Source organism: Perognathus longimembris, chromosome 2 (assembly GCF_023159225.1).
Source record: "Perognathus longimembris pacificus isolate PPM17 chromosome 2, ASM2315922v1, whole genome shotgun sequence".
NCBI lineage: Eukaryota > Metazoa > Chordata > Mammalia > Rodentia > Heteromyidae > Perognathus > Perognathus longimembris.
The window spans coordinates 144,301,448-144,324,507 of record NC_063162.1 but is presented as its reverse complement, the minus strand read 5'-3'; the positions used below and the strand labels follow the sequence as shown (position 1 = coordinate 144,324,507).

General features: G+C 45.8%; 1 protein-coding gene across 1 annotated transcript in view; it reads right to left on the bottom strand.

The window, feature by feature from the left end:
- Tmem178b (transmembrane protein 178B) overlaps positions 1-23,060 on the bottom strand; it is a 341,487-nt gene that overhangs the window by 220,535 nt on the left and 97,892 nt on the right. The window contains exon 2 of the mRNA XM_048340351.1: positions 5,290-5,403. Coding sequence (XP_048196308.1) covers positions 5,290-5,403 — 114 coding nt within the window. The remainder of the gene's footprint in view (positions 1-5,289; positions 5,404-23,060) is intronic.

Genomic DNA, 23,060 nt, shown 5'->3' with positions numbered 1-23,060 from the left:
TGAAAAATAACAAAGATCTGATTGCAGGAAGTGGAGTCCCAGCTCCTTGATTCTCACTGCCGGGAGCAATCAGCTAGGAGCTGAAACTTCCATCTTCCCCCACGCCAAGCAGAATGAGAAGACGCGAGTTCACACACACAGTGGCTCGGAGTCCTGAGGTGCTTCGTCACCGCTGTTCACCCGTCCCTGCCAAGCAGATTAGCAGGTCAGGGGAGAGGACAGGCCAACCCCACACCTTCCCGCAGGTGGTCTGCCTGGCGTCCCCAGACAGTCTCTCCCGTGGTGGCCTTTGCCAGTCCACCCGGATCCCCAGTCCCCACCCCAGTCTGCATGTGCCCACACACTGAGCAAGGGGTCCAGCCTGCTGGCCGTGCAGCAAGGGCAGAACAGAGGATGCTGTGGCAGGGATGACCAAGGCAGAGCCATGGGGACACATGGCCTCTGGGGATCTCGGGAGTTGCTTGAGGACACAAGATTGTCCAAACAAGCGAAAAGACTGGAGAGATGGATTCCAAGGAGGAGGAAGTAGTGCCAGTGAAATGTCACCACAGGGCCAGCCAGGACCAGCCTCTGGTAATCAGTCTGTCATATTCAAAACATCGAACCAGACAACCCAGCTAAAGAGTCTCATCTGCTAAGCTTGATTCCTGGGGCCGCCCAGCTCCTCCTCACTGGCCAGTGACACTGTCCTTTCCTGTTTCAGCCCTGGAAATGGAAGTAGGATTGAGGTAAGGAACGAAGGCACCCAGAGCCCACCGAAGCAGCTACCTCACCCCTGCAATGCCGGGACTACAGGAGGCAGGGTGGGTAGGAAGGCAGAGTAGGGAAGCCAAGTATGAGGTAGCAGCTAGGGGAGATGTTCTGCCCTTTCCAGGCAGGGGAGGAGAACCAGGGACCCACAGAATGTCACCAGCAATCCACATCCAGGCTAGGGTTGGAACTGTCACAACTCACCACCTAACACAGCATCTGAACCTCAGGCCCATCCTCTGCTCCATCACACACACACAGACACACACACACACACACACACACACACACACACGTGCATGTGCTGGATTCTCTTTTCCTCCCTATGGAGTAAATTCTGACACTTAGGTCTGGAAGTCTAGTAGACTATAGGTCTTTTATTCTTTCACCTGCTATTCAGCTGATCGTGAGTCCAGCAATTAAGCCTCCCATTGATGAGCTTGACTTTTAAAAACACGTAACACAAATCAAATTCTGCCCTTTCCCATTTGAAAACTTTTTTCCACAAGGGTTGATATCAGGCCACAGGAAAATTCCTGATGAAAAGTATATAACCAAATTTCAAATATCTACAACAGGTTGTTTCATTAAAAAAATAAATAAATAGAAAAGCTAAGTCCAGTGGCTCATGCTTATAATCCCAGCTACTCAGAAGGTAGGGCGTAGGAAGGTCGAGGCCAACTCTGAGCAAAATGTTAGCAAGGTCCCCATCTCAACCAACAAGACTGCAGTGTTACATGCCTCTGATCCAGGCTAGTCCAGGCAAAACATGCAAGACTCTAGCAGAAAAATAACTGAAATAAAAAAGGGCTGTGGGGAGGGGAGGGCTGGGAATGTGGCCTAGTGGTAGAGTGCTTGCCTCGTATAGATGAAGCCCTAGGTTCAATTCCTCAGCGCCACGTATATAGAAAAGGCCAGAAGTGGCACTGTGGCTCAAGTGGTAGAGTGCTAGCCTTGAGCAAAAAGAAGCCAGGGACAGTGCTCAGCTCCTGAGTTCAAGCTCCAGGACTGGCAAAAAAAAAAAGGGGGGGTGCTGGGATATGGCTCACGTGATAAAGCCTTTCTCTAGTAATCGCAGAGCCCGGAGTCAAACCCCTACTCCACTCCACCAAAAAGAAAAAAAAAAAAAGTTCATAAAAGAAATCAAAATGTTCTTTCCTTGGGCCAAAATTATCTGAGAAAAGTTATAGAATGTAAAATATTATGGTCACATTCTTAAATGGCAACCAACATAGTACCAAGTGAATTTTCTTAATCCCTATCAGAATATTAAAGCATATAACACTCTCAAAATAAGAAAATCGGGCTGGGGATATGGCCTAGTGGCAAGAGTGCTTGCCTTGTATACATGAAGCCCTGGGTTCAATTCCCCAGCACCACATATACAGAAAACGGCCAGAAGTGGCGCTGTGGCTCAAGTGGCAGAGTGTTAGCCTTGAGCAAAAAGAAGCCAGGGACAGTGCTCAGGCCCTGAGTCCAAGTCCCAGGAATGGCCAAAAAACAAAAACAAACAAGAAAAATCAAAATAAGAAAATCAAATCAGGTACTGATAGCTCATGCCTATAATCCTTGCTACTCAGGAGGCTGAGATTTGAAGATCATGGTTCAAAGCCAGCCCAAGCAAAGAAGTTTGTGAGACTCTTATTTAATTGACCAGAAAAAAATCTAGAAGTAGAGCTGTTGCTCAAGAGGTGAAACACCAGCCTTGACCTAAAAAGCCAACAACGGCAGAAGGCCCTGAATTTAAACCCTAGTACTGGCACCAAAAAATAAAAAAGAAGAGAGAAGAAAAGAGATGAGACAAGAATAAAATCTGCTTTCTTGGGTTTTTCAGTGCCAAGGATTGAACCCAGGACCTTGTACATGTTGGTTAGACAAGAATACCACTACTACATCCCCCAGTCTAAAATGTCAGGTGTCTTTTTCCTTTCGTTTTCAAACATGTGATCACAGGAGTTTGCTAATTTCTAACTAGTTTTACTGTACTTCAAAGGTGACTTTTATGCCCACCACCCACTTAACATCATCAGTGCCTGACCGATGAAAATCAACAGGAAAAACAATCCATGCTTCACCACCAAGCCAGCATTCCCAGATACACTTACACCAAATTCAGTTGTGACAGATGCTCACCTGCCCTCAGGCTAAAAATAGCTGCCATCCAATGTCAGACCTGGCAAATGTTCTCTGTTCGCTTAATAGCCCATTAGGCAACTTTGTGAAAGAGGCAGATGAATCCTTCCCCAAAGGAAAGTATCAACTTTGCCCAATACCTTGTGTGGAGCCATTTACATCTAGCAGTCATTGCCATGGCTTTTATCTGTTAAAAATAGATCTGTTAACACCTCAATTCACAGCAGAAGCTACACACTCAATGTGTCAGAACTCACCAGCACTACAGTTGGCCAACAGGAGACACACAGGCCTCAAAGAGGACCCATAAACCTCTGTCTCTGGTGAGGCCATGTGCTATGTTCCGATGGTCCTTCAATGGGCTGTGGCTTCCCGTTCTAAACATGTACAGTGCATTCAGCCATTAACACTCCAAGCAGCTTCCCCTTCCGTGTGTCTCTGTGCAATTTACACTGAAACAATGCTCCTTCTTGCTGAAACTCGCAAACTATTTTAATTGCATGAGGCGATTCTATATTTTAATTATCGTAGTGCCTTGAAATTATTTGCTTTGTGAATGTCTCGTTCCAATCCTGCCCTGCCCCGCCTCCAGAATTGAGCTCCTTAAAAGAGCTCCCTGAAGCCTTGTGTTAACTACTCAGTAACCATGGTCAGACTGAGTTCATTTAAATTGAAAGTGAAATGTCAATACCTTTTTCCTCTTAGATTCTGAATCCTAGTATGAGCCCCATAATATGCTAGATTTAATTTGGCAGGATTTAGATCATGTGTGGGGTGTGTGTGTATGCACCAGTGCTAGGGCTTGAACTCAGGGCCTCATGCTCTTGCTTGATTTGCTTCTTCACTCAAAGCAAGCACTCTACCACTTGAGTCACACTTCTACTTTGGGCTTTTCTGGTGGTTAACTGGAGTTGAGTCAGTCTCTCATACATGTCTGCTCAGGCTGGCTTCAAATCATAATCCTCAGATCTCAGCCTCCTGAGTAGCTAGGATTACAGGCATGAGCCACCAGCACCAGACCATATATCTTAAATATCCATTTATTCTCCTACTGATGGACTTTATTAGACCAATATCTTATGGGAAATAAGCAATTATTGTCAGAGATTTCTACCTTTGGGTCCTTACATGTCTATAACCTACCTAAAAGAAACTAGTCAGCCTGATTACTAGCGTCTCTAAGGCAAATGTCACACTGAAATTAAATAGGTACATCATACACTTAGCTATGTGGAAGCATATGGAGTTGCTCTTGGATATGAGCTCTCTGCCCCCGTGTACTGCTGAGTCTCTGGTAAAGGCTAGAGCTGGAAGGGGCCCCTGTCTCTTTAGGGTTCGTCCATCGCTGGTACCTGCTCTCTCATTTCAAGAATACTGGGTCATAATCATCTGGACACCTAAAAATGTTGCCTGAAACAAATGAATGATTGTTCTGTTTTGCTTCATTGTCTCTCCCATCTCCCCACTCTAAACCATGGTTGGTTAATTCAAGTCAAGCCAATAAAGATGACTATAGCTGGTGGGTCCTTTGCACACAATGATACATTAAAGAGAAGGAAGATGTTTCAGCCTAAAGATCGGGTTAATCAGCAAAGCTATCTTTAACATTAGGAAACAATAAAGGAATGCTTATTTTCATGGAAATGTACATTGAGTCTTACCCCTTGGTTGTAGGACTATGTGGCAAACACATGGCGCTCACGGGACAAATGGGTCATGGTGAAGAACTAGGCCAGCAAGAGGAAAAGCCCTCCTGACACAGACAGGCACAAAACAGATAGGCATGAAAATAGCCAGCCATCTCTGTTTGCTCGTTAAGTCCCCTGTGACTGTAATGTAAGTCCCTGGCCAAGAAATTCCCTAACCAATGGTCACAGATGTTTTCACCTTTCTGTGCAAGGGCATGTGAGCCACAGTTCCAAGTCCTGTCGCTCAAAGGTACATAGAAATATGGAAGTTGAGGCCAGGCACTACGCCCTTAGTGACCCCTCAGGGGCAAGTCTCCAAAGTCATGCAGCCTGCAACCGCCAGCTGGTCTCGCCTTTTACAAATGATGACACAAAGGATTCGTACATTGCCACCATAACACACCAAGCAATGTGGAGGGGTGCTGGGGTGACACCCCAGGTAGATGAAATCAGGATCGTGAACTAAGGCCCTTGTCTGGTGGTTTTCTTTTGTTGTGGTTGATTCTGTTTTGATTTTTTTTTTAGAAGTCAAAATACTCCAAATTTGTCATGTAATCAGGCCAACTGAGACAATTCTGACCCATAGCTACTGGCACTTTAGGGGGGTACCACGATGCCTTTAGACTCCCCAGATCTCCGAAGGAGACACACAAGGTTCCCAGCCCTCCAGGTGACAGACACAGCAGAGACACAACCACAAAGATGCAGGTGTACTTACGCAGGGCATGCCACTCATCCTGACGGATGGTCTTGGTGATGTTGAACGTGAGGTTCCTGGGGATGGTTGCTGAGGAGTAGTGGTACTTGATGTATGTACATCGCTCAAGTTCTCCTGGAAAAGAGAGATGAGAAGCCAAATATTAATGAGTTAGTGACCATATCTGGAGCAGTTCAGTGATACATTTCTCTCTCCTGGAATAAAGACTTGTTTCATATGGGCCTGATGATGTCTACCATATATACAAGGCAGGAAGTTTGACTCTAAAAGGGAAACAGACTAGAACCCTGATCAGATAGCAGATTGATATGGATGGAAAAAAAATACATCTCTAGGATCATGCAGAAGTTGGAAGAACCAATGTTTAGACTACTGGAAGTAAGCTTAGGAGAAAATGGTACCCATCGCTGTTTAATCTTCTTAAGAAAGTCAACTTTTAACTCACAGTGAAAGTTTGGCATTTTATACACACACACGCGTGCGCGTATATGCATATATACAAAGTATATATGGGCCAAAGAGCAGGCTTCAACCTTAAAGATGTCATTGGGGCCTTAGTCAACATAATCTTCTGGAATAGAGTGGGTGAGAGGAAGTAGGGGTTCTTCCCTTTTCTCTCTCTATTCTCCCCAATCTCTGACCAAATCAATCTGGGTCTTTTTAAACCAATCTCTTTTCTTGTTTCCAAGACAAAATTGTGGCCCAGTTCCAAACTCAACACCTGGTCAAGATTTGCTATAAAAAAAAAAATAAAGAAAGTCAAAACGTTTCTATTATATTTCTGACAGAAATTCTTGAAGTGTGGTCAGGAACAGTGGCATTAGCACCTCTCCTTAGGGACTTGCTAGAAATACAGCTTTTCAGGCCCAATCTCAAATGTACTGAATCGGAAACTCCAAGCCAGATCCTGGGTGAATCTCAAGGCTTCCAAGTGATTCTGTTGCATGCTTAAGTTTGAGAACTGCTGCCTTAAAGAACCTAACGTGATCGCCAGTGTATTAATTTAAGGATCCATCAAGTTTGCAAATTCCAAAAGGAAGGCCAGATTACCTTTGGTCCCCTGCAGCCATTTCTATTGACACTTACTTATCTAGGGGATATTAAAACTCGATGGCAGCGCATTGTGAAGAATCAGGAAAGGAGTGATTTTTAGAGGTTAGAGGTTTTGAAATTTGGTTTTGCACCTGAATGGATTTTGATGGTAATCCATTTTGCACCCCACTGATTTTCAATTTATAACCGGTGGCACCTGATTGAATTGTTTGACCCCCCTGGCCCACTGTCAGCAGGGAACCTGGCAATTGGTTGAGTGCAATAATTTAGACAGTGCCTTGTGAAACTGATGCCTTATTGTAAATCATATCTGGACAACTGCCCAGTTGCCAGTGCCAGTTATCGGTGGATATTTCTCTAATGGGACAGACTCTATCCAAATAGACAAAAGTTCTAGAAAGTGATATACACTCTTTTCCTGGGTTCTTCAGTTTTTCAAGCTCCTTTACACTCCACACCTTAGCCCTCCAGCTTCCTGCAATCTCTCACATGACCCCAGCATTTCCCTGCCCCCCACCCCCACCCACACACCCAGAGAGCACCTCCTCCTTGCCCTTCATCCCCCAACCTCCCTTGATTTGCTAAACATCTGAGAAAAGTATCTGCCAGATAGTCTCTACTTCCTCGGTTCAAATCCTCACACCTACTCTCGTTTCTACTCTCACTTCAGAATTTCCATTAAAAATACTGTATCATCCACAATGTCTCCTCTTCCTTGATAAGGGCCCCCTCCTTCCTAACATCAACTGGTCCCAAATTCTGTCACTTCTACTGCAGAAATGTCCCAGGAGCCTAGTCTCTCTCCTCAGGCCCTATTTCTGCTATAACGTTCTAATGTAGTCACAGCATAGCAATGGTCAGTCAACACCAGACCACACATACAATGATGGTCCCTTAAGATTAGTGTATCATCTTCCAGGCTCAGTGGCTCACCTTTATAATCCTAGATACTTGGAAGGCAGAGATCTGGAGGATCGTGGTTTGTTTGAAATCTGGCCAAAAATATTACTAGACTCCCATCTCCACCAATAGCTGGGCATAGTGGCACACAGATGTCATATCAACTACATGGGAGGCACAAATGGGAGGCCTGCGGTCCAGACCTGCCCAGGAACAAATACGAGACCCAATCCAAAAGTAATTAAAAGCATTCAGGGCTGGAGATATGGCTCAAGTGGTAGAGCACCTGCCTAGCAAGTGCAAGGCCTTCAGTTCAAAACCCAATACTATCCAAAATTTTTTTGTTTTCTTCAAAGATGGCATCACTTGTTGATGTAGCCATCTTTGTTTGTATAAGTCCACTCTATGATGTTCACACAATGACAAAAATCATCCTGCTCAGAACACATCCTGATGATGGGTGGTGACACATGACTACAATGACCAGTCTCCATAAACAAGTACCTTTTTGTTGGGAACATGCTAGGTAGGAGAGACTTGCAAGTGCTTTGTAGCCAGTGGTTTCCAGCTTCATGCAGATCACAGTGCCCACCGAGAAACGCTTCACAAGATACCCTGACATAAACAGTGAAGGCTATCTCTGTCAGGCCCCTGAGAACTGCAGAAACCAGCATTTCTAACACACCTAGAACCTATTCCAGGTTCTCTACTCATCCCGCCAGTGTGAAACTCTGCTGTAAATGTCTCATGTAACCCACTAACCATGGATTTCACCCATGACATGACCAATGAAGTCCATGTTACCTCTACATCATGTCTGTTTGATAAGAAGAATGGGGGAGACACCGAATCAAGAAGTCAAGGGACTTGTCCAAGGAAGTGTCTTGTCAGGATTAGAACCCAGGACGGTCTGCCCAGAGCCAACCTCTCCTAAGCCAATGTCCCAGTCAGAGCATGCTCCACAAAGGCAATGAGGCGGTGTCATTTCCTCCGTAGGATACACTCTGAGGCCCCTGTTGGGCTCTTTCTGTCACAGGAGAAGCTCCACAGTCCTCAGGCACAAAGACCCAGTCCCCTCTCCAGCCCCCTCTCCAGCCCCCTCTCCAGCTCCCTTCAGCACACCTGGGGCTCCAGTGGGAAAATACTGGCTACAAGGCACTAGGGCACCTGTTCCCATCTCTGCCTGCCCTCCAACAACATTGGTCCTAAGAAGGGCTCCTTGCAAAGCCTTCCTTGTCACCAAGGTAACTGTGCATGCCACAGGCAAGCTCACCTGTGGCTCCCCCTCCCTCCTACCCAGCGACCCTTCTTCTGCAGTGTGCACAGAATTGGCTGTGATTTATGTGTTTACAAGGCTCACTTCTCCACGAGATTATGAGTTTCTCAAGGGCAGGGATGTTTTCTTATTCATTCTTTTTTTATCTGCCCAGCCCCCAGAGCAAAGCCAGCACCCATAACACTGTGTGCTTGGAGGAAAGGTGTGAATAATATCAGACATCATTTGTGAGACTACAGTGAGCAAAGAATACCATGCAAGGAGTTCAAATAACTGAAGCAAATTAGAATGTTGCAGAACTCTATGAGATTGTAGCCTACACCTCTTCCCTGTTTGGACAGTGTGAGAAGAGTCTTTTTTTTTTTTTTTTGGCTAATCCTGGACCTTGAATTCAGGGCCTGAGCACTGTCCCTGGCTTCCTTTTTGCTAGCACTCTGCCACTTGAGCCACAGTGCCACTTCTGGCTTTTTCTATATGTGGTGCTGAGGAATCGAACCCAGGGCTTCATGTATGCAAGGCAAGCACTCTTGCCACTAGGCCATTTTCCCAGCCCCAAGGAGAGTCTTAACAATCCCAGCCAGCTGGGACACAGATCGTGTTGAGACATGATCTTGTACTTGGCATATTAATCCAATGAGCAACTAGATCAATGATTTGGTGGGGAGTGGAGGTGGGGGAGAAAAGAAAAGAAAAGAAAGAGGAGAGAAAAGCAACTATAAAAAGGAAATAGGAGAGAGAAAAGGAAAAGATCAGACGGTTGGAACAAGGATGGCGCTGACAACTGCTTGGGCAGGTGCAGCTGGGCAGACTGTGCCCCGCACAAGGGCATCTCCTGAAATACTTGGGTGCTGAGATCCAGCAGCTACTCTGCTTGGCAAGCCTTACACTCCAATGGGACATGGGGGGATTTCCCTTGCCTGAAAGGGCTGTGTTTATCTAATTTTCACAAAAGTACCATACGAGCTGGCAGCAGCTGCACAGGCAATAATTACAAAATCAAACAAAACACTCCTCAGACCCAGCCTTGGAGTGCAAAACCCAATGCCACTGCTGGTGGGCAGATGGGTGCCTGTCACTTGCATCCGAGAGAAGCTCCTGATTTCTTAGCTGAGGTCAGGACCTCTCAGCCTTCAACTTAAACCTAACACATTTGCTGCCAGCCCCAAGCAAGGGGAAGCCAGTTCCCTGAGCCTTTCCAACCACACAGCCCACACAGCCAATGAGGGAGGAGGTCGCTTGACATTCAGCAAGAGCAAGTAAGCAAAGAACACGAAGCACTGTGGCCAGAGAGCCTGGGAGAGCAGGCAGAGCGGCCCTGCTGAAGGCCCTCATTGTTTGCTTTGCCTCTGAGATGTGAGCATCCTGCCTTTGACAGCAATTAAATTCGAAAGATTCAAATATTGCCTAAGAAGAAAGGCAAAATATTTATCCATGTGTCTGCAGGTCCTGTCAGTGTTCTGGGCTTTCATAAATACAGGCACCATCTGGGCACCCAGTGCGTGTGCCCAGAATGTGGGCTCCCCAGTGCAAACAGGTTTCCTGCAGGAAGTGCTGCAGAGAGGCTACCTGGAAGGCAACGGGGAAGCCCGAGGTCTTACCAGGAAAGGAACTCAAGCCCATCTTCACAAGGCCTGCACTGGGGCGCAGTGCCCCTGCTCTCCACTCCCAGGAGGAGCCCTGGCTGTTGAATCAAGGCACGGCCCCCACCTACGGCTCAATCGAGCGCTGCCTTCTGAACCAAAGACCCTCCTATCTACCTGCATGCCAGAGCCCAGCAAGATGCAGACAGGACACCCAGACAGGGCAATAAACAATAGCAAATAAACAACATAAACCTGAGTTTCAAATTGTTCAAGGATCTGGACAGACAGTTCCCCAGAGAAGATATTTAGATGATCAGAGAAGTGAAAATCACCACCGCAATGAGGTATCATCCTGTAACCTGTTAAAACGGCTACCACCAAAAAGTAACTTTAAAAGGAAATGATAGTGTTGACAAGGAGATGGAGAAACTGAAATGTGTGCACACTCTCAGTGGGGAAATAACTCGGTACTGCCACTATGGAAAACAGTATGGAGTCCCTCAAAACACTGAAGGTAAGCCTACCATGTGATTCAGAAATCCTACTTCTAGAGATGCATGTCCAAAAGAAATGCTATCTCAGCTGTGATCCAGAAATGCCACCTCTAGAGATATGTCCAAAAGCCACATCTGCATTTCCACATTCGCTGCAACATCATTCACAATGGCCAGTGCTCATCCGTTGATGAGTGGACGTGGAAAAGGTTGTATGTCCGTACAAGGAACTACTATTCTGCCTTTTAAAAGGAGACACAGCCATCTATGACAACCCGAATATCCAAACATTGAGTGATTGCACTTACATAACGGATCTAAGATAATCAAGCCCAGAAATGAGTGTAGACTGGTGGCCACTGGGGCTAGGGAAAGGGAAGAGAGCTCCGAGCAGGTGCAGAAGATGGAAGCTAGCTGAGAGGGTTAGCCAGAGATCAATCCTCTTCCTCTTTGTTCTCTTCTCCCAACATCTCCCTGGTCCTCACCCCTTGCAAACGCATCCATCCAACCTCCTGTTAGCCAATACCAGCACATTCCTCCTCCCTCACCCTCTACCTGTCACGTTCCACAATGACAAACCAGGAATTGAGAGAGACTGCTCCATTCCTTTTTCTCCACTGCAAGTCCTTTAAGACCCAAGGTAGAGTGATTGAGGGGGTGAGATTGAAGTACACTGTAAACATGTGGAAATACAACAATGGAATCCCGCTCTGTACAACGAAGATAGAGTAATTTAAAAAAAATAGAAAGAAGCTAGGTTCCCATGGCTCACACCTGTAATCCTAGCTACTCAGTAGGCTGAGATCTAAGGATCGCAGTTTGAAGCCAGCCTGGACAGGAAAGTCCACGAAACTCTTATCTCCAATTGACCACCAAAAAAGTCAGAAATGGAGCTGTGGCTCAAGTGGTAGAGCTCTATCCTGGAGCACAAAAGTTCCAGGATGGTGCCCAGGCCTTGAGTTCAAGCCTCAGGACCAGCACCATAAAAATAAAAATAAAGCAAGATCCCAGGCATGAGCATGGAAACTCACATCCAGTGTTAAATGCTGCCCCTGTACACAGTAAGTATTCAGAAATGTGACATGCCCATCAATGGCTGTCCTGTGACTGCTCTACAGGGATGAAGACACTCCAAGTCATGCATAATACTAGTGAAATGTTTACATGACCCTACAGATACAGACCTATGTCTATGGTGCATGAATTTTTCACATGCTGTGATTGTAGGAGTCTCTGCAGCACCGCTAGCATGGAGAAATAGGGATGAAGTGGAGGAGGTACCAAAATGTAGCTATCAGTGATGGCATGCAGAAAAAGAGGAACCAAGACATGCCCTCTCGCTATCGGTGGTGAGCAGCCCAAGTACCCCTTGAGGATGGCATACATTAAGAAGAGCTTCTTAGGCAGACTGGTTTTGGAGGCAGAGCTGGAACCCATCCTCTCCCCATCTAAAACTAGCCCTCCTGACCAGAGGGCATGGTTAAATTTCTCATGCAGAGTCCTTGCTTGGGTGGGATTCTACACGCTGATTTTTAAGTTCTTTTAAACATGTATGAAGGGATAAGTCCTGTGTCACAACATCTAAGTATGAATGAGACCCTAAATCCTCTTTGTCCAGACTAGAGGGACCTTAAGCTACAGAAAACTTCCAGAGAAAAGAGATGCTGAGAAGAGCACGAAGGATCTGGGGTGACTGGGGTGTAGAATAGGACTGGAGCTGGTGCCCTCGCACCCTGAACCACATCCCTCAGTCACCTGCAAAACGAGCTGTCTCAAGGCTGAAATGGATGGGGATCCTAGACAAGCTGGCAACACCCAGCAAGTACCCTCCCTTTTGAGCGAGTCTATACCAACAACAGTGGAACCACATAGAGGACAGTATTGCAGATGGTGCACATGTTGGAGAATCCCATGGGAGGTGAGAAGTAAAAGGAACTGGAATGACTTAGAGTCACCACTACACCTGTAGCAGAGGTGATTTCTCTCTTTTCAGCACCCCTGTGACTTTATTCCTGTCCTGCTGAGCAGGAAAGGACCTGTGGGCCATTGCCAAGAGTCTGTGTTTGCTGTGTTCTAATGCTCTCCGGATTCTTTCTTAGTTCCCTCCAATCAGTGTCACGTGCAGCTGTGAGGTAGCACGTTTGCCTCTGCACCCTGGAGCCACCTCAGATCCTTCATGCTCTTCTCAGAATCTCATTTCTTGCTGTGTTCCATTATCGTTATCATCATCATCATTATTATTATATGCTTTCATCATTAAGTAGTCATACAAAGGGGTTTCAATTTAACATAGTCAATGAATGAGTATGATGCAGCTTGACCAATGGCATCTGAGTTACAACAGGGACTCTATTTCATGCCTAGCACATGTCTGACATTCATATGTTCTGCTATGGCAGCCCAAGGACCCCATGTGGGAGGTATGATGGTGCAGATAAAGGAGCAAAGAGGGAGTTTAGAAAGGGAAAGCCATTCCTGGAGCCACTGCACCAAGTGGGAGAAAGGTCAGGACGCAGACAGTGGCCTCTCCGTCCAGGTAGATTCGACATCATAGCCAAAATGATTCCCTGCTGGGTGGAAAAATCTCTGGAAACCAGGATTCTTTAACAAGCTACAGCATGGCACAGAAGAAACTGGATGCATCTACGACGAGGGGAAAAAAGAAAGGGAAGAGGAAGGGAAAGAGGGAGGGAGGGAGGGAGGGAGGGAGGGAGGGAGGGAGGGAGGGAGGGAGGGAGGGAGGGAGGGAGGGAGGGAGGGAGGGAGGGAAAGCAAGTCAGTTGAGAGAAGGGACGGGCCTGCTTTGTATGTTACTCCTTCCCAGACCACCTGGGCTCTCCAGCTGCCACGCCAAGCCCTGCCCGACTACAAGGTCAGCCAGTGTCTCCTCTCATCCCTAGGTTCACACAGTAGATTGATGATTGTTAGCCATGTTTCTAGCCAATGCCCTGGCTGGAATTCTGCGCTTCATAAAGATTAAGTAGGAACCAGAGAGAGCACTTGGGGGGGGGGGGGCGGTGGAGGGGAATAAATAAAAGAAACACTAACACCAACAGCAACAACAACCAGAGATGAAACCAGTTTTCGAGTTTTTAAGACCTGGATTTTATCTCCTCTTCAAGGAGCATTTTCTACACAAAGAAAAGTAAGTTACATCGTAGCAGAAAGCCAAAGAAAGGAGATATTTTTTCCTTTATCAGATTAAGAAAGCCATTTTCAGATGTAGGGGCATTCTGTAGAATTCTTTAGCAGTCTGTAAGGGAGATAGGGTGAAGGAACACAGGCTATTGGAGGGGTAAAGGTCTGAGGTCAGAGATCATGAAAGGGACGAGAAGTAAACCCCTATCAGCCCTGTCCCCAAGACAGGAGGGGGAGTGTACAAAGCCCACCTTTCCGCAGCCTGCATTGATGGGCTACGGTGGCAAGATGCTCTCCTTATTTAAAAGGCATCTCTCTTCAACAGCTCCTCACAAGAAATCTCCCCAGCAACTCCCTCAAGTCTTCTCTTCGCGCCTTCTGCTCTTCCCAGATGTTCTGAGAGGAAAGATTTGCAAGGCCCACACCTAGCTGCTGCAGACCCAGCCAGAAAGGAATGTTTTTCTTGTCTTTCTACTGAGCAAAAGTGTTAGCTTGTTTTTATTTTTAATGCCTTCAGATGCATTCCATTTTGTATGCTTTGGTTTGGGTGCTTGTGATTATAGTGTGGCCTTTTAATGTTGTTTTGTATGCATCACACAGACTGAAGCCTAAATATTTAATTCCTTTCCACCCTATGTTACATTAGTGTTTGTTATGAGTAGTGTTCCGGCCCTTCTCATTACATATACAGAATTTCATTTTCAGTAACTCAAATCACTCCCACCCTCCCTACCACCACATTTCTGACCCTTCGCTCCACCCCAAAATGCCTTCTGCTAGCTACTATTGTGGCACAGTTATTTGTATATCAATCATGTATTTCTAGCTACAGTAAAAGCCTCCAAATAGAGGAGCTTATGTTATCCATCTCTGTACTTATTGGCCACACATGTTTGTTTTTTTTTAAAGGATGTTAATAATTGCTGCTGTTTAATTCATGCTTTCTGTATTGGGTGGCACAACATTTAATCCTAAAAGTTAGGCACTCTCATTTTCTTCATGTCACAGACATGGATGTTAAACAAATATAGAGAGATTATCCTACCCAGAAAGTCAGGTGGAAAGAGTGGGATTTGAACCCACCTCAAGACAGTCACATAGCACTGCATACAGGAAAAGAAATCGGGTGGGGGAATCAAGCTCTTCTGAAAGACATGTCACCTTTCATACAAAGCAAAACTTCCATTTGCAGAGATTTTCCACATCTGCAGTTTCTGATGTTCTTCTCAGAGCAAGATAAAATGTTTGCTTCCATAGCTCCCCGACGGGCCGGAGAGAACCAAGCTCCATAGTTAACACTGAAGTGCAGAGGTAGAAAAAGGCTAAAAGCACGTTTGTTGTGGCCAAAAGCCTGGCCACATGGCCATCTCCACTCCAGGACAACAGGGGCCTGTGGGTGAGTTACTCAACCTCTCAGCTCCTTCCCTCCCCCCGCCCCCCGCCATTTCTTCATCTGTAAAATGCAGATAATAATGGCACTCAGCTCATAAGACTGATGAGGACTAAATGAGGTACCCCGTGTAAACCCTGCTCTGCAGTGAGCATTCAATAAATGCTCACATCATTTATTAGTTATGCCTCTGGAGACATGCATCCCGTGCCCATCTAATAGGCTATAAATATTTAAAGACAGCTCTCCTACTCCTTCCCACCCTGAAATCGCCTTTCCTTCTAGCCAAAGGCTTCCAAGTTCTCCCAACCCCACAGTCCACAAAGGCCAGTGCTACCCTAGTCATTCTCAAGACCAAGCCTAGGCCAGTATTACACTAGTCATTCTCAAGGTCAAGGCCGTGGTGGGAATCTCTCCCAGTGCCATGTACAGCCCTGGCCACCGTTGTCCCCATGCCTGGTGGGACCTGTGCTGATCCACAGGACCATGCACTCCCAGTCTGGATGGCATCACAGAGACATAGCTTAGTTTCCTCCTTAGTTCCATGGGCAGCCAAGTCACAGGACTGGTCACCCAGAGGGGACCATGCCAAAGCGATTACCTCCACTGGAATTGGCAGCTAAGCCAATTCACCCTGCCATGCACTAAGCAACTGTCTTTCTTTTGTTGTTATTTTTATATTTTTGGTTTATTACTTCCAGAGGATCTTTCTATTTGTTCTAGCCCCCTGAAGAAATTTTTGGATATAATCTTGTCATCGTACACATTAGCAGTTAGTCCCACGCACCATCGCCGGTCTCATCCACGCCATCACTAAAGTCCTCCCGCACTGTGATGCTGAAAGAGAATGCCACGCAACAGCACACACACACACACACACACACACACACACACGTGCATAATCTCCTTGTGATCTGAAATCAAACCATTAGAAGAGAGCTCTTTGGGCTCAATTGTTCAGCCTGCCTGGAGTCTGCCTCAGAGCCTGCTTCCCAGGCCTGTGTCCCCTACATCATTCACCATGATTGATGGGTATCCAAAAAAAAGGAAATGGGGTAGCCTGACAGGGCTTGTTTTCTCTCTTGGTATCACCACTTACTTGACACGTGCCCCTACTATCTGCCCTTCGCACAGTTTTGAGGAGCTCCTTCCCCCCATCTACCTGTCTGTGTCCAAGGACTCCCCACAAGCCTCTCTGTCATCAAAAATTGTGTGCCTTCTAGAAACTCGTGTTCTACAACTTCTCGGGTTATCCAGGCCCCCTGAGGGAGCAGGACTGAGGAAACCAGCTCCCATGCTGCTTTCCTGCTCCCTTCACTCCATCCGGAAGATGAGGGAGGACATTCTTACTCCAACTAAGAAATGGACCCGAGCGCTCTAGCCGTGCCGGAAGTCCTAAGATTGTGGCTTGCAACCAGCCTAGGAAGGAATATCTGTGAGACTCTTCTCTCCAATTAACCAGCAAATAGCTAGGAATCAAGCTGTGGCTCAAGTGGTAGAGCACCAGCTTTGAGCAGAAAAGGTTAAGGGATAGTGTCCAGGCCCTGAATTCAAGCCCAGTATCAGCACCCGAAAAAATAAATAAATAAAGAGGAAGAAATGAAACTGAGGCCTCTCTCTGGGTAAGCACCACACACCCCTCTTGTGACAACCAATTGTGCCACAGGGTACCATTTCCAATCCTCCAGCTTCTCTCTTTAGCACTTCATCAAGAGACTCTTTTTTTTTTTTGCATTGACTAGAGATGGCAGCAGCATCTAGGCCCCCTCATCGCTACAACCTTTGAAATCCTAACTTTGTCATTCCCGGATACTGTGCAGCTTTTCGCCTTTCGTGCGCCTTTTCCTATGCTTTAAGTTAAGGCGTGTTTTAATGTCATTACGTGGTGGTTTTCTCACAAAAGGAAATGAAGAACAAGCTGCCACGATGACTGCACCACTGTCCCTGCTGGCTGCTCACTGCCTGGTCCCGAACCGCTCGTGTATTTTCCAGCTGGAAACAGATTTCATGCGAAAGAATGAGAAGGTGAGGTATGGCTTGAAATTACCATTTGGGGTATAGTAAATAATCGGTTCCCTTATTCCCATCACCTCTCTAATAACCTTCCAGAAAGTTCAGAGCTGCAAGCTGTCATGGCCCTGACAGCACCCCCCCCCACACACACACACCCGTTCCCCACTCAGCGCCCCAACACCCAGCGCAGAAGTCTGCAGCTCCTCCAGGTACAGTTTCCGCTGGAGGAATGCTCATCCATCTCCAGGCTCTGACAGACAAATGAGGTGAGAAGGAGACCAGATCTGGGTTGTTGTTTTTTTTCTTTCTTTTTTCATGGCAAACAATGAGCTCATGCTTTCTCCCCAGGGACCAGGAAGTGGAGCCAGATCTGGAGATGGGGAGCCTGCCATGGAGGCCGGCAGGAGCTATGAAAGATGGGCCTTCAGCAGGAGGGAGCCCAGTCGGGCACTTTTTTTTTTTTACTGTCACTTTTGATAAGAATCCCCAGCTCTTGGGCCGGAGGGAAACATCCATTTTCTTTAAATTAAGGATTCAGCATGAGAGAGTTGTCCTCAAGGGGAGGGGTAGCGAGAAGATAAACAGAGTTGGAAATTCGTCATTCCTGTTTCTTCCGACCGGAGTGAAATGATGGTTCGTGAGTCACCAGGATTTGCAGAGGCTGGGACAGAGATGGGCTCCACTGTTCTCTGATAATGCTTCCTCTGGGGACGGGTCAGGACTCTACCTTCAATGCTTGGACTAGCTTTTACCCATGTGAGGTCCACCCCCAGGAGGGTTCCACGAAGATGCCCCCACCTGTTTATGTCTGTGCCCAGTACCTGTGTCTAGGTAACTGGCACACCTGGAGATAGTTACCTAGGTAACACAGGCACTGGGCACAGACTTAAATGGGGGGAATCTTTGTAGAACCCTCCTGGGGGTGGACCTTACAATCCACAGTAGGACTGCCTTCCTCAAGGGAAGGTCCATAGGCAGAGCCAGATAAGAGTACAGACAGCTGGCCATGGTTTTTGTTGTTGTTGTTTGTTTGTTTTTAATTTAATTTTATTGTCAAGGTGATGTATAGAGGGGTGACAGTTACATACGTAAGGTAGCGAGTACATTTCTTGTCATACTTGTTACCCCTCCCCCATTTTCCTCCACCCTCCCACCTTCCAACGCCCACCCCCACCTTGTACAGCTAATTTCCAACATATTGTCTTGTGAGTGTCTCTGTTGCATTGGTTCATCCTTTAGCCTTTTTCTCTGGCCAGGTGTTTTTTAAATAGCTGAATGAATGTTTGGTTTCAGCTAGAGAGAAAGATTACAGATTACTGATTTTTTTTTGGCACTTTTCATTTGACAAAGTAGTCACAGAATGCTGATTTTCCTTATTTATAGTTAATTCAGGGAGAAAGAGAACATGCCCCCAAGAGTTTACACGTGCATATTTATGTGTTGGGGAAAGCTGAGCTGTGTGTGAGACGCCAAACCCAGGTGACTGATTATTTTTCTCTTCAATCTGTTATATGCCTTACCCAAAAAGTGAATAGAAACTGAAGATCACAGAAAGAAAGGCAAATGACCAAAGAGGCAAATTCTGTTTTCTTTTTAGTTTTCCTCTCTACTCACAAAGTTAACTACTTCTCTGTTTAAGTTAAATGGTTATATGAGAAATGCTCATTAAGACGTGAACTTATCCCAATTCATGGGTTACATGGGAAAACAGAAATGACCATTGGAAGGAGGAGAAATCTACTCTTTCCCGGCCATGTCCGGAGTAGGATGCAGGGGTCACAACATGATGCCGAGGCCAGATCGCTTGAGGCCAAATCCTTGCCTTGAGACTTTCTCGGTTGTGATCTTGGCCAAATTCATGGAGATCTCTGTGTCTAGCTGTACTTACTTTAAAGGAAAGGAGTATGTTTACCCGCTCTGGTGCAATGTAAAATTTAGTGGATTAACATACATAAATCACTTAGTGCCCAGCACATGGTAAGCATCCTGTAATTATCATTGCTTATTATTCTACAGTTCCACGAACATATCTATTATGTACATCAGACACCAGGAACGTCCTTCAAGACATGCAGCAAGCACAAAGGTGGCCTATTCTAACCAAACAGATGGATATACTAGGAAACAGGCTCCTTTCAGCCTGCCTTCTCCTGGCCTCCGATGCTCGGTTCTTACCCATGTCTCTGGTATCTTTCCTGAGCCCCAGTTCCATCTCAAAAGTACCTCCTCCATCCCACAACCTTGTTTACATCCTACTACCCACTCATGGCTTTCAGATCAAGCCTTCTCCCTCCCCTCCCCACCTTCATGATTTCCAGTGCCTCATTCACCAGTCACACCTGTAAGCTTCTCAAATCTGTCTCCCTCGTCCATGTGCAAGACCCACCCCCCAGACACAAGGCAGAATCATGGCTCCAATTGCACAATACTATGTAAGGTGGCTGTTTGACACTCAGCAAAGTAAGAACTCAGCGGTGACTTTAAACAATGATACTTGTTAGTTGAACATGGGTCCCCAAACCTCCAACCCCAGCCCTAACGTGATGAAACACAAATTCAGGCCAAGATGGAAAATTGCATTTTCTAACTTCCTGGCATCCCACCTCCCAGTGAAAACAAAAATCTAACAAACTCAAATAATGCCACGGTCTGATAAAAATAGAAGGGAAACAAACTTTCAGACACTGTCGCTGGGAGTACAAATTGTTACAAATACAGAGGGGGAAATCAGGTAGAAACATAGACATGTCCTATGGTCCCAAAGTACACATTCTAAGCAAACTACTATATGTATTCACATGGAAGTGATGTGTACAAGACTGTTCACAATAGTATTCTTGGAAGAAAGAGCAAAAACCAAATGCCCATCAATGAGAAAACAGAAAAATAAAACATGGTTCTGGTCACAGTAGAATATCATACAATAGTTAAAATAAGTGAACTAGAACTTACATATTAATATATAGAGACAGATCTCAACATACAAAACTAAGTATACAGAACAGAAGGTTAATTGTTTCTGTGTGTATGTATATATTTGCAAAGGACGAAAACCAGCTCCATCATTAGCTTAAGGAGACATCACTATGTGATCAGCAAAAACATGGGACAATACCCACAAAATGTGTCCCCAGAGAGAAAGTGGGAGGAACTAGACGGCTTCAGTTTCATCTACATATTCTCTTGAGTGCCCATGAGAAAGATTAGTATTTGCTAATTCTATCCAGCAAGCACAATAGTAAATCTTACACTATTCTTTGTACTTTTCTGTACTTTACATTTCACCCACAAAATATGGTCCTCCAATAAGAGAGAAGGCAATGATTTCTCAAGAAAAAAAAATATATGCCTTTGATGAAATCAAAGCCTCATTCTTCCAGGTGAGGATGAAGTGACCGAGCCCCCTTTCACTAGTCTCCATCTTTCATTAGTCTTTTCAGGCGCTTCTCCCCTCCTCCATCCACCTGGGACATTTTGCGTGCCATGCCTATTGAGATGCACTGGTGAGGTCCTGAGGAAGAGGATGTTTCTGCAAGAGGAGGGAGACTCAAGCTAAGGAAACCCAGGACAGGGTGAGTGCTTCCTAATGCCAGGGGAGGTGGAGGGAGGAGGTGACTGGTGGCTGAGGAGATCAGGAAAGGCTGATGCAACTTCAGCTTGGCAAAACAGATGTAGGAAAATGGTACCCAGGGGTCATGCAAGGAATCCGCACCTGACAAGAACAGGGCTATTCTTGAGGCTAAAACTTGACAGCGTCCCGCAGAAGGCAGAGGGCACTGAGGGGAGCAACTGGGCAGGGCCAGAGTGGTGGTTAGATGCAGCTGGGGGTATGGACGGGAAGAACGCCTAGAAGGAGCTTCCTGGAACCCGCTCCTTGCATAGCGAGACCTGGACCCACCCTCTAACTTCCCCTGTAGGAGGCAGAGAGGTGACAAGGGGTTGCCTAATGACCCCAGGCAGCCAGACTGAGTAAATGCAAAGGAGCAATTTATCCTAAAGGGAGTAGCTACTCCCACTGTCCCTCAGAAAACTGTTCCATTGTCCCTCAGAAAACTGTTCCTGGCTTGCTTCTCTTGGGGGTGGGTGGGGCCTTCGCTGGACTTCACAGCCAGCACCAAGCAGACAGATCAGACAGACAGCTGTCTCTTATCTCATTCTGCAAAGCCTGGGGAGCCACTTCAGCTACAAACAGAACTGATGCAGCACAGCCTGGCGAGGAAGCTTCCTCTAGGGGACTCAGGCTCCAGGAAGCAGAGCCAAAAGCAAGAACGGTTCCAACAGACAGGCAAGGCTGGGCTGCAGAGTGAGCTGGAAGGGGCTGGAGAGAGAGGAGACCGAGGCACTGGAGGGGTGCTGAGATGAGGGTGGGCCTGGCCAGCCAGCACTGGAGAACCTTCTATCATCTTACCATGTTTCCTGCTTGCAATGAATATCATATTTGAAGGCTTTTAAAAAGAAACACATGTATTTCCAGTAGTAAGATGCCACCCCTGAAGATTTAGTACTCCAAAATGAGTATCACAGCGATACCAATGGAACCTAGAAGCATTAAAGCAAGAGAAATCTCAACTCCTGAGGAAGACCAAAGCATAAACCCGGGAATGAAGATTCCCTCCTGGAGAGTCCCTCTCCTTTCCATCTCCCATCCAATTTGCTGTAACTCAGATAGCTCCTAAGACATTTGTTTGCTTCCTCTTGCTACATGAGCCCCCCACCCCTTGTCATCTGGGTTTCCCTCTCCAGGCCCTAAACCCCAACTACAACCCCCTGCCTCTCAGCTGACCCCATCCTGGAGCCCTGATTCTCCTCTCACTTACCAGAGTTCTGCCCTTCCCTGCTGCCTAAGATGAGCAGTGATATGTAAAAGAGCAAGAACTGGACCAGAATCTCCAAAACCCAGCCCAGCAAAAGCACAGGAAATGTATTCTCATAGTAGTGCCATCGCAACATCGGAAAAGACAGTGTTTATTTTCCAGTAAATGGTATTCAGAAAATGGGGTAACCCTCTGGGGAAAAGAAAATAAAATTTGAAGATACATTTTGCAATTCAAACCAGAATAATTTCCAAAAAGGTCAAATATTTGTTTGAAAAACAAGCCAAGCCATGTAGTACCAGAATAAATAAATAAAGAGAAAATCTTTGTGGTTCAAAGTCCATGAAAGAAAATATTGATAAATTTGACTACATGGACATAGAAAACTCTACATAGTAAAACCTACCATAAGGTAAATCAAGACAAAGTAAGGGAAATGTTCGCAACTTGTATCACCAAGAAGGAAAATATTTCCCACACATAAAAGCACCCAAAAATCAATAAAGAAAACAGAAACCAATCCAAAAAGAACAAAAGAGATGAAGGGATAGTTCATATAAATATAAATGTCTCTTAAGTATATGAGAAGAAGCTCAGGAACACTCAATATAAGAAAATTACAAATTAAATCTGCACTGAGATGTCGCTTGCAATTATCATTTTGATCAAAGACCGGAAGTTTGATAGCATACTGGATGACTGGAATAGAGAAAGAAAAAAAAAAAACAGCATATGCTAGGTTGCTGTTGGAATATAAATTTTGTAAATTTGTTCAACCTCTCTAGAGAGCAATTCATCAACATCTCTCAAAATTACAAAGGCTCAACTTGACCCAGAAATTCCACTTCTAGTAATTTATCTAAGACATGCAATCTCACAGGTGTGAATGACATACAAGGTTATTCATTGCCATTTTGTCTAAAAGAGTAACCTAAACTTCCATCAATAGGAGACTGATTCAGTGATGGACTATCCACCCAATGAAGGCAATATAGCCAATTTTTAAAAGATGAAACTTTACAAACGGACACAGAAACCCTTACAAGATAAATTAAGTGAACACAAGTGAGATGCCAGAAATCATGTAACATTTGTTACATTTATGGAGTC